A 12,931-nucleotide genomic window follows, 5' to 3' on the forward strand; every position below is an offset into this window, starting at 1 on the left:
CAGTACTCCAGGTGAGGTCTCACGAGGGCAGAGTAGAGGGGAAGAATCACCTCTCTCGACCTGCTGGCCACGCTCCTCTTGATGCAGCCCAGGACGCGGTTGGCCTTCTGGGCCGCAAGAGCACATTGCCGGCTCATATTGAGCTTCTCGTCCATCAGTACTCCCAAGTCCTTCTCCTCACGGCTGCTCTCGATCCATTCTCCGCCCAGTCTGTATTTGTGCCTGGGATTGCCACGACCCAGATGTAGGACCTTGCATTTGGCCTGGTTGAACTTCATGAGGTTGGTACGGGCCCACCTCTCCAGCCTGTCGAGGTCCCTCTGGATGGCATCCCTCCCTTCCAGCGTGTCAACAGCACCACACAGCTTGGTGTCATCGGCGAACTTGCTGAGGGTGCACTCCATGCCACTGTCCACGTCACCAACAAAGATGTTGAAGAGGGCCGGGCCCAACACGGACCCCTGAGGGACGCCACTCGTGACCGGTCTCCACTTGGACATCGAGCCGTTGACCACTACTCTCTGAGTGCGGCCATTGAGCCAATTCCTTATCCACCGAGTGGTCCATCCATCAAACCCATGCCTCTCTAGCTTAGAGAGAAGAATGTCGTGTGGGACAGTGTCAAAAGCTTTGCACAAGTCCAGGTAGATGACATCCGTTGGTCGACCCTTGTCCACCGATGCTGTCACCCCATCGTAAAAGGCCACCAAATTGGTCAGGCACGATCTGCCTTTGGTGAAGCCATGTTGGCTGTCACCCACCACCTCCTTGCTCTCCATGTGCCTTAGCATGGTTCCCAGGAGAATCTGCTCCATGACCTTGCCAGGCACAGAGGTGAGGCTGACCGGCCTGTAGTTGCCCGGGTCCTCCTTGTTCCCCTTTTTAAAAATGGGGGTTATGTTCCCTCTCTTCCAGTCATCGGGGACCTCGCCAGACCGCCACGACTTCTCAAATACAATGGCCAGTGGCTTGGCAACTTCATCCGCCAGTTCCTTCAGGACCCGCGGATGGATCTCATCAGGTCCCATGGACTTGTGCACCTTCAAGTTCCTCAGATGTTCCCGAACCTGCTCTTCAAGTACAGTGGGCGGCGGTTCATCCTCACAGTCCCTGCTAGTTCTTTCCACAGCTTGGGCAGTAAGACAAGAGGCTTTATCAGTGAAAACTGAGGCGAAAAAGTCATTGAGTACCTCAGCCTTCTCTATGTCCCGGGTAACCAGAGCACCAGTATCCTTCCGGAGGGGGCCTACGTTCTCCTTGGACTTCCTTTTGTCCCCTACATACCTATAGAAGCTTTTCTTATTGCTTTTTATATCCCTTGCCAAATTTAATTCCTTCAGGGCTTTAGCCTTCCTCACCTGATCCCTGGTCACTCGTACAGCTTCTCTGTATTCCTCCCAGGCTATCTGTCTCCGCTTCCACCCTCTATAGGCTATCCTCTTCATTTTCAGTTGGTCCAGGAGCTCCTTGCTCATCCACGCGGGCTTCCTGGTCTTTTTGCCCAACTTGTTCTTCATCGGGATGCATCTCGATGAAGAGATAGAAAGACAGAAAATCTACAAATTATATCCCTACAAAATGACTATCACGCCACAGCGGGCATTCTGAAACAATCCTTTTGTAAGAGAGGTAATTATGAACAGCAAAAAACCCAACACTTCGGTCTAAGCCATCATCAAGACTACATGGTGTTCTATTTCTTAATGTTTATGTTAAGCCAATACTGCTAATCCATGAAAAGGAATCCTAACTGTAATGCACTGTAATGCAACATGGGACCTACGTACGCTTTCTCTCATCGTAGGTAGCACTGTAACACTGTGCTTTCTCCTGGAATTGGATTCATGGCATGACTGATGTATGCAGAAACTGACTTCTCTATTAAGTTTGCTTTTACAGGCTGTTCACTTTCTTCCACAAAAGCACTTCTCAAGCAGAACTCTAATGCACCAAAACCAACAGTACAGTAAGTTGCAAACCACAATAAACAATACATTCAGTTTTAATGCAATTTCATAGGAAAATATTTACCAAGGCACAGACACACAGTGAAACAAAACACACACAAGCGTATGGCTCAAAGGTGCTGGAACGCTCTACAGATATGACAGCAGTTCAGAACTGCATTATAAACCAACTGCATTTTATTTATACAGAAGTAAATAGAACTGCCACAGAGGTTCAGTCTAGTGGTCTGTCTAGCCGTATGCATTACCACCTTCTCAAAAGGATGTAATACTGCAACAGGCAAACTGGAGCAACTACACAATGAAGTCACTCCCTAAGCCTCAATAATTACTAGTTTGCTTGATGATCAGAAAAACAAGAGCATAATAGCTTACATCCAATCCTTGCTTATCAAAAAAATTACGATTATATTCATATATTTACATAGCTAATATTTTAAATGTTTTTACATAGGCAGCACATTAAAGCAAGGATTTTCATAAGCTAAGTGGTTTTTTATTTCCTTTCTGCCTTTAATGTTTTTATCTTTTAGTGCTAATAAATGTTCCATTAAAAAGAAGGGTAAGATATTATCTACAATTTTTCAAGCCAATTACATTCGCACGCTTTGGTTTCTTCTAGGGCTCAGCATCACCATATAGTTTTGATGTCTCTGCTTTCCTGCCTCCAAAATACTATACTGAAGTTTAAAGTTTAGTCAAAATTACAGAAATTAGAAATCAAAGTCTGAAGAATATATAGCACAAAGATTAAGAGTCAAACTGACAGGTCCCAAATGTCTTTCAGAAAAAACTTATCTTCTCTGTTTCAAACGTACTTCTCCTGTTGATGTTTTTTAATACCGGCATTGATGCCAGGACAGGATATTACCGTATATTGTGGATAAGCTAAAAATTAAGTAAATATCTAATGAGGATCAATTTTATATTACCACAACCTTTACCCTCTTCCAAACTGAGAAATTTATCTACACTTGAAAACTTTAAACTCTAACCTAATACATTTATATCAATCCATAGTAATCTAACTTAGTAATATTTTCAGTACTGACTAATATTTGTACGTAATGGAAGTCTAACCACCTAGAATCAGTAACTACTACAAAAGGACAGAACTCCATTCTGGCTCTGTAAACACCAAAAGCTGATAATCTGACACAAAAAAAGTTTCTCATTTCTATGACAAACAGTAATATTCTGCGTCATGAAGATAATACCTGACTTAGACCTTCATTCTTCAGAAAAGGCAAGAAAATATATTGCTTAATGCTTTCTATATTATCTCATCTCAGAGTTACACAGATCAAAAAGAAATCAACCTTTCTAATGATAAGTGTTCCTTCTCATTTTATATACCACTACAGATTTTACAAGAATGTAATGTACTTTTTTGCTCAAGATTTCCCATTTTAGAAAGTTAATTTAGAGCTCTGATTATATGCAATATTTCTATGGAACTAGCACTCAACTATTCTTATCCATTCTGATCTCAACACATGGCTTCTAGGCTTAAGATAACTAAAATCCATCCAGTTAAATAAAAAAAATGATAAAGCAGAATTAAGCTTGACATGAATATGCAGGGCATAAAAGCAAGCACCTGTGTCCTTGTTTTGACTGAGACAGAGTTAGTTTTTTCTTTTTAGCAGGTAGAAGAGCTCTGTGTTTTGGATTTAGTATGGGATTTGTTATGAGAAGAATATTGATAGCACACTGGTGTTTATAATTGGTACTGAAATATCAAGGACTTTTCATCTTCTCATGTTTTTGCCAGTGTGCAGGAGCACAACAGGCTGAGGGAGAGCACAGCTGGGACAAAGGGCCCACAACTTCTAACTTATGATTTGAATTTAGATTTAGGATTGAGGGCCAAATTGGCCAATGGAGTATTCCATATCATGCAATGTCATATCCAGTATATATATGAGGGTTGATCGGGAAGTCTGGGGACTCTTCTTCTGAGAGGTCTCTCTTGGACTCTTGGAGTTCTCCATCTCCTTCTTTTTAGTTCTCTCACTCGTCCAGAATTGCAGTATCAGGACTTATCCATTTTGGGATTGTTTGCTGGGACAAGCAAGGATTTGATCACCGGGTGGTGAGCAATGATACTGTGAACCACGTGGTTGCATTATATATATATATATATATAAAATATTATTATTTTATCATTATTACTTTAAATTTTGTATTACTGTTGTTATTAACTTGTACTTATCTCAATCCACAAGTCTTCCCTTTTGCCCTGTAATTCTCTTACCCACTTCCCCAGGGGTTGGGGAGGGTGAGCGAGCAGCTGTGTGGCATTTAGTTGACAGCTAGGTTAAAGCAAAACAACCTGAATTTGGCAGCAAAAAATTTATTTCTAATACTTCAGTCTCTAGACTGATAGTGGCCTTGATTTTCACTAAAGCAAGCAACTGAGTATTTGGTATACTTTGGCAAGAAATATCTTAATCGAATGCAAAAATATTTGTTATTCTTGTAGGGAATCATTGCTAAGACTCATCTGATTGGTAATTTCAAAATGGCAAAACACTGCCAAAATAATGTTGTAGATACTTCATCCTTTTCTTTCCCTTCTTTCGAGTCTAATTTGCAGCAGCATTAGTTTACAAGTGAAGAGCAGAACAATTATTCTATTATAATAGAATAATTCTGTTAGAATAATTATGTTCAATTACACACTTTTTTCATCGGCTATCAGGTAAGAGTTGAAACCAACAAGTACCAAGTATTTGACAGGAGGGAGAGGAGCAATCTTTTTTTTTCCCCATCCTAACTCCCAACGGTAAGTTTTCGCTCACCTCCTTTAGTCAGTCATTAATCTTGCACAATACGGTAAACACCACTACAGGCTTACCAGGTCTCACACGCGTTAAACTAAGATGAGTCAATAGCTTATGAAAACAGAAGTACTCATTACCACTCTCACATTGGCAATATATTTTTGGAGGAGAAAAAGAATGATCCATTAATAACTCCAGCCAGTTGTTATAGACAAAAGGTTACAGAGGCAAAGATGTCATTACTCTGGGCTTCTAAGAATAGTTTAACTAACTCAACAGAATGACTGTTAAAACCAAAGCATACAGGGAGGACAAAGCTTAAAACAAAACAAAGACCAAACGCAAGATCACCATCATCGTTCAATCTGCGGTCTTACTCCTTTCCAAGGATTATGCATTTCTAACAGACATCTAAAGGTGGCAGCAACTGTTTATTCTTATAGGCCCAGAATTAATCTTTGAAGACCTTCAAATGCTTTATCACAGGGTTCTATCCAGAAATGAGAGTCAAATTTATCCTCAGTGTCAGCATAACGTTATGTCAAGAATTAAGTTTTTCTAACAAACGCAATCTGTAGATGACAAAATTTCTGCACACCATGCATCTCCAATTTTGCTTTTACATCATCAACGTAAAAAACAATACACTGTGATTCACTTGACCACCAAATAACAATTAACATAACACAAATTAGACATATTCCAGTATCAGAACCCTTATGTTAGAAAGACACAAAAGTTGAAAGTATTTCCTTCTTCAGTCAAAAAATCCTCTACCCCCGAAAGTCTGCCTTTCCTTACCTTTCCAAAATAATATCCAATATGCATATAAGCTATGGAGAGAGCTCTACTAAACAAAAGACTAACTTGAAGTATTTAGTACAAGATATTAGTGGGAGGAATCTTGTTACAGTCTTCCCAAATTTGAATTTGTTCTTTGTTCTCAGAATTAGCACCCACATCTTTGATCAGTTCTCATGACTGCTGTAATTACTAATGTTATTAATCAAGTTACAGAAAACAGTCTAGCCTATTTAACTCCACAGACTATATCCTTACATGATACTCAAACAAAAATAAAGTAAAAATGGTTCTAGAGAAAAAAAATCAGGGGCAGGGCTCTGGCCCATAGGGGGAAGAGTGTGCGAGTCGGGGGATGTGGGGGGGGTGGGGGGTAAAAGGAGGAAGGCAATGAAGAGGGTCTGCAGTTCCACAGGGACACCCGTATTTACTTACAGCTAAGCTCTTAAGCGCTTCCCTTCCTGCAGAAACAGAAACAGCATGAATTTCACTTTCTTCACTCCTGTCCTTGAGGAAGGAATAAGGCTCAATAAGATAAGTAAGCTTGTAAACAAGCCCTTCAAGTTCTTTCATCTTCAGTTCCACTTGAGAGGAAGTGTTCTTTGGTGGTGTGGTTTTCATTGTTTTTGAAAACATGCATTAGTTACAAGATAGACATTACGTATATGATGTGCACATCTGTATTATTAAATAAGCATGTACATGCATGTGTGTATATATTGTAATAATGTATTAGGGTATTAGAATAACATTGTAGAGTACTAGGACTTAAACTGACTAACCATCCAAAAAGAACATTACATCGCACATTTCCCAGAAAGTTCAAAAGGCTAAACCACAAAGGCTACCTTGGTAGAGAGGATGAAGTGACATGCTTTATCCATAATCTGATTGCACTAAGGTTTAAGAATTATTTGAATATACTTCTTTGGCTAATTTGCAGAAAAAATACAAAACCACAATAAAAAAAATTGCAAGCTGCAAATTCTAAACTGAATTTAATTAATGTCAAGATATATCCTCAGGTATATGCTCTTTGGTTTGCTTGGCTACATTCGGACCTCACTTTCCAGTCAGGATGTATTTGAGATCGACATCACTTTTCACTGTATTTTCCATAAAAACCTCTGATACTGCAGGTTTCAGACTAAGTGAGCTTTAATATATAGTTGGCTCATCTTTGGGCTTCAAACGAGGACTGCAGGTGTCTCCCCAGAGTCTAAGCCAGTCAACTACCAACTCACAGAACAGCTTCTAAAGCCAATGAATGGTGCTGCTTCTGGTCGCTTAACAACTACTGCATTTGCCTCAAAGTAACAGATCAACTAACATAATCCAGGGACTGAACTAACTTCCCAGTATTACATATTGCTAAGGAGGCCCGCCTTTAAATGGGAGATATATCAAAGTTGCTATGATAATTGTTCGTTTATTTTTAATCAATGAAGGAAGTTTGTCTCAACTAGATAAGTGCATTGTAATACATTTACATATAAAATCAAGTAAAAGCTTTTGAAGATGATGAAAAGAAGATTAATGAAATATATTCCCCATGTATGTTAGAATATTAGGAAAGATGCTGAGCAACAGAGCAAAACCAACAATGTTTCCACAACTCAAAAAAAAAATTCACCTTATTTTTTCATAACTCATTATTATTTTCAAGAAATATCAACATGGGTGCTAGAATGATACTTTTGGAACTGAGTAAGAATTTATCCGTATGCATGAACACACCAATAAAGTTTATAATTGTAGTACAGATAGAGTAATACTGTAGAAAACCTAGCATTGCATTAAGAATATCAATCTGAACATTTAAAGGAACAACAGACGTTTAAACAGGCTATTTCATCTTACATATTACAAGGCAATTTCTAATTATATGATTGCATTGCCTTTTAAAATAGTTGATACAGCTTATTTGCTAATGAGGACTTCCCCTCTTGCCCCTGCCCCTCAATTTTTGGTAGACATCCTGTTGCTCAATGAGGCGGAAACATGGAAGGTCACTGGAATTTAGGATCAGCTATTACTTGGTTTACAGTTATCATATGTTCTGTCAAATTTAAAACTTATACACAGGGAGTTCGTAAGCCAGAGTGAGAAAAAGCTGACAATATGAAGAACAGCAGAAGCACAGTACCTATGTGGAGATGTATTAGTCCCTGGCCCTGTACTGCATCCACAGTCTGTACGCACACAAACTGTGTCTGTGCACATTCAGAACGACAGGGAAGGAACATGGAAACACTCATCATCTGATATGGGAGGACAGCTGAATAAGCCCATTTTAGCTCTGAAGTTGTAATATAGAGAATGCAGGCATGCTTCATGGGACACAGTGGGGTCTAGTATGTGTTAAAAAAGTAAAAGTCAAGCAGAAGTTTATCAATCCCAGTGGCAATTTTTTTCTTCACTGTGATGACGCTTGTTTGAGGTAAAGGTTAATATTTGACTCAATTTTGGACAGGTCAAGCTTAAAAGAATAAAATAATTTCAGAGGCTGTAACATGCTGGATTATTAACACAGATTTATTAGCAGGAAGGACGGAAGTGAGCATCATTAGCAAACAGATGACAAAGGCTTGATATGAGGTTTCTTCCATATGAAATGGAAAAAATTGTAGAGAATATCTTCTCCCATCAGTGCAAAAACTGCTCCTCCCTCCTCCTCAACACATCAAAAAGAAAACAAAGGAAATTGTATTAACATGGAAGGGGAAAAAAAGAGAGAGGAAGTTTACAAGAAAGTTTTGTGCCTTTTTTCTTAGTTTGAGAAGACACTAAAAGAAAAGGATGATTGACAGAATAGTTCTGACTTATGACAGCAAAGTTAGCGGTAACCTCAGTGTTAGCAGCTAAAATGGAAATAATCTCCAGTTCGGTGGTGTAAGAGCTTGGGAGGTGTAAGAGCTTTTAAAAGTGTTCTGGTTTAGAGCAGGAAAAAAGGAGACTATTTGCAGAAAATCTAGTCTAAGGGAACAATTAAACTCGTTTATTTTCCTAAAGAACACTTTGTGAAATATGTGAAAATCCTACTCCAAAACTAGTTTTTCTTGCTTGAGACGTGGATTGTAAATACCAATTTCACATATTGAACAGGCTTTTTTTTACCTAACCAGATGTTTTTTAGCCTATTCCTGGAAATTCACCTTAAGATATGTAATTTATGAAAGGCAACAAAACTCTAAACTAACTCATTTCTGTCAAGATCAAAGTAAATGCAAAAAAAAACATGAGAAGTTTAGTAATAACCAATTTTTGACAGACTTGTGAGAGGAAATGGCAATGTAGAACAGGCTTTTACTGGGAAATGTTTCAGGTCACCCAGAAAAGTTTCTGGATGAGCAAAAGTAGAGAGACAAATTGAAATCAAAGTTGCTAATAAGAGGGAGGAGAACACCTCTTCACGAGGTAAGGGATGTTGTCCCTAGAACTGAAGACTAGGAAAGCAAAGATAAGAGAATAATGTGAAGTGATGCTTGATGGAGAAATGCTGAAGCCTAGAAGTTTATTACTATGAAGTTACAATATTCAGCTCCATGATTTCAAAATGTAATTAGGCTGCAAGCTCATTTGAACAGAATAACTCACGTGCAAATCATTTCATGTCCAACCGCACAAGGTACTCCAGCTGTGATTGACTTACCTCCCATAATTTTGGATTGGCAGTTGATAAATTCTGGCTTCTTGTCTGTAAGGTATCGTTGACAAGTGTGATGTAGAACCTGAAAGAATGTGCATTTTTCTGAAGCGGTGTTTGCTACCCATTGGTCAAAAGCATTTTCAAATAGTAAATCAAATTCTGGGGAATCCTAGAAGAAAAAAAAAAACAAACCACACACTACTATTATTACAGTTTTATAAATTATTTGGAAAAAGATATAGAGCTATTATTTTTTAAAAGGTATTATGTTGGAAAAAGCAAAAGGGTCATGTAAATCAAGACCATCCTGGAATCATTTTTCCTTTGCAAATTTTTGGATGCAAACAAAAAAAACCCACCAAAACAGGCAGGAAGTTTTTTTTCTTGCAAGTATTTTCAAATGAGGAATATTCAGCTATGACAGTAATACCTGAAAACAAAAACACTTCAGACCAAAAAAATTAAAAGTTGAAATCAAGAAATCCTTGTTATCTACACATATATAGTTGCTTATATCTTCTATATAATGCAAGGATTTGTGCCTCTGTACAAAATCTACTTTCACACTATATTATAGATGATGTGGTTCTGCTCTTGATGCTCAACTAAAGACAGAAAACAAATAGCAAGTCCTCGTTATTGTATTTAATGTATTATCATAAAACGTTGCTTATGGCTCAGGATAACATGAACAGAAAAGCATTCTCAGAAAAAAAGCAAAGCCCATCTTTATACCGTCTATCAACTGCCAAAATTAATGGATTTTATGCAAGAAGTATTGCTATATGTTTAGCAGTATTTGCTAAATATTATTTTGTAATCTAATCTAGTAAATACTATTTGGAATCAATGACACTAGGAACCACAGGAAGACAAGTTTGAAAAGAACATGTTTAAGCTTAAGAACTTGACAGGACTTTCAATCTGAGAGTATCCCGAGTATCTGCTGCATAGCAGATGTTGGGAAAGGGCCTAAAACTCACATCCCTTATCTATTTGTCATCGTTGTCATTTTAATTGTCTTTATCCAGAGAAAACAGAATTCCACTCCTTGCATTTCATAGGGCAGTGGCCAAAGAGTTTCTTTTTTTGTACAAAAGACTGTACTGGGCAGTTACAGAATTTGGGGGACCATTGCTGAGATGCTTAGGCGGCTGATCAGAGTACAGCTTTGAACAAATCAAGGGGGTTAGTGACAAACGTATCTGGCTGTATAATGAATGCAGTAAGTCACTCTGTGATCACATAGTATGAGCCACATTCCTAATTTCTAATTCTGCTAATTTACTACTAAAGATTTGCATTCATAAGCATATTACATGTTAGTATGACTTTGTCATGAGGCAGCTCAAGGTGGGCTATATATTCCACAGAAAAGGAATTCCAGAACTATTTCATGGAGGGTTTGTTTGGTTTTGTTGTGTTTTGTTTGTTTAAATCAGTGTTTATGTACCACTGGCAACGAAACCACGCCACCATCCTTTGTACAAAAAAAGGCAAGAAACGCAGAAGGATCTAAGAAAAACCACAAAGTTCATAATATTTCACAAACTTGAACCTCAGTAACCTCTCCTGTCCTTACTTCGACTTACTGCTCTATCAACACAGCTGTATGCCAAAATGGACCCCAAGAGGCTTATAGCTGAAGATCAGGCAAACAAGGCTCTTATTTTTCTCTTTACAAAGAAAGTAGGAAGAAAAGTAGGGAAAGACAGGAAGAAAAAACCTCGCATGATTATGAGCTTTGGCTTCCTCTCATCTTTCCCATAAAAATCTATTTCATATATTCTGTTGAGTTAGTTCTTTTTTGAGATTTCCACTTAAACCTGTATCTTATCTTTCCAGACGCCCTTTGAATAGTGAAAGAATGCCTGATTCACAAATCAGTTACAAAAAAGCTCAGTTTTCATTTTCTAGAACTGTTCAAACTCACCCGATTAGGGTCTATACCATTGACCTGGCGAAGCTGCTCGAGCATCCACTGCGTTCTCCTGACAAAAGACGTAGAGCCTTCAAACTGCTTCACCTTCGTAATAGATGCCTGAGCTGGTTTCTTGTTTGTCACTGAACAGACAGAAGAAAAAAAAACACAACTGAAATGGGCTTAATGTTTCAGAAACGTGCCTTTTAGTTTACTGTATCAGTAGCTGGTTTGTTGGTATATTTTCTATAATGTCCCACAAAGTAAATATATGTCATTGATTCTGACAGTAGAACACATTCCCTTTCCTGGACAACATACTGAAAAGCACATTCCTTATTGTCAGAATGATGTTACGATGCTAAACAAGCAGTATACTACTCAAAATTTGATATATTTTAGCCATTATGAGCTTAAGTTGCCAACATCTTGTAAAACCCAGAAGTTTCTCATATCCAGCCTCTTATTAATTTCTTTCTCTTTGTGTCCTTTTAGACAACAGAACACAAAGAAAGAAAAAGGAAAAAAAAAAAGGGACACGTCCATGTAAACGTAAGTCCATTTATATACCTTTTAAAAAAAATGGTTACATTAAAATGACTTTCATGTTGGTTGATTGATTGAAAAAAACATAGGTTTCTCCAGTCTTTTCACAACATGTAGGTCACACTTGCGTAACATGTGACACCACAAACATCTATGACATTCAATTCTTAGTTTCCAGTCAACAGACATAAGTATATGCACTTACTGCATTGAGAAAGTAAACCCACCAAATCAGACAATATCCTGTGGAAAATACAAGAATTAAGGAACTAAAGATTGCTTGACTCTCCAAAAAACATTAGGTACACAAACAAAGACCATAAATAAGAACGATCTTACATGTTATAAACAAAATATATGTTAAAAACCACAAACAAAGTCAGTCATGAAAGACAGCTCTGCTTTTGAAAAAAATGCAATATAAAAGGCTCCAATTAGTGCACGATAACTCAGCATCAGAGTTTCAAAAAGTACATTAAAGCTAACTTTTCAACAGCAGGAAAATTGGCTTCCTATATTAAGACTTTTTTCCTAAAAAAAATTTCTTTTCATCAGTATAACTTTTAACCTCTATTAAAGTTTTATAAGCAGTTTTAGGCACTTTCTATAGTCATACTCTGTATTTTATTTATATGTTATTTATCCGTTGCTGTATGTTAAGTCACTTCCAAACACATTTTCACTTTCTGTGAGGAAAACATTTGTAGAACCATGTACATTGAGTGGCTGACACACCTGAAGGCTGTGCTGCCATTCAGAGAGACCTGGACAGGCTGGAGAGTTGGGCGGGGAGAAATTTAATGAAATACAACAAGGGCAAGGGTAGAGTCTTGCATTTGGGTAAGAACAACCCCATGTACCAGTACAAGTTGGGGATTGAACTGTCAGGGAGCAGCACAGGGGAAAGGGACCTGGGGGTCCTGGTGGACAGCAGGATGACCATGAGCCAGCAATGTGCCCTTGTGGCCAAGAAGGCCAATGGCATCCTGGGGTGTATTAGAAGGGGTGCGGTTAGTAGGTCGAGAGAGGTTCTCCTCCCCCTCTACTCTGCCCTGGTGAGGCCGCATCTGGAATATTGTGTCCAGTTCTGGGCCCCTCAGTTCAAGAAGGACAAGGAACTGCTTGAGAGAGTCCAGCGCAGGGCCACAGAGATGATTAAGGGAGTGGAGCATCTCCCGTATGAGGAAAGGCTGAGGGAGCTGGGTCTCTTTAGCTTGGAGAAGAGGAGACTGAGGGGGGACCTCATTAATGTTTATAAATA

The 12,931-nt window shown here is 38.5% G+C and overlaps 1 protein-coding gene across 3 annotated transcripts in view; it reads right to left on the bottom strand.

Annotated features, from left to right (window-relative positions):
- STXBP6 (syntaxin binding protein 6) overlaps positions 1 to 12,931 on the bottom strand; it is an 86,414-nt gene that overhangs the window by 20,530 nt on the left and 52,953 nt on the right. For 2 of the 3 annotated variants that reach the window (XM_086613784.1, XM_086613783.1), the window contains exons 2-3: positions 11,137 to 11,267; positions 9,207 to 9,372 (exon numbers count right to left, since the gene is read on the bottom strand). The exons of the other annotated variant lie outside the window; for it this stretch is intronic. In XM_086613784.1, the coding sequence (XP_086469910.1) occupies positions 9,207 to 9,372; positions 11,137 to 11,267 (297 nt within the window). The remainder of the gene's footprint in view (positions 1 to 9,206; positions 9,373 to 11,136; positions 11,268 to 12,931) is intronic. 3 annotated transcript variants of the gene reach the window in all.

This window comes from Tauraco erythrolophus, chromosome 6 (assembly GCF_009769465.1).
Source record: "Tauraco erythrolophus isolate bTauEry1 chromosome 6, bTauEry1.pri, whole genome shotgun sequence".
Lineage (NCBI taxonomy): Eukaryota > Metazoa > Chordata > Aves > Musophagiformes > Musophagidae > Tauraco > Tauraco erythrolophus.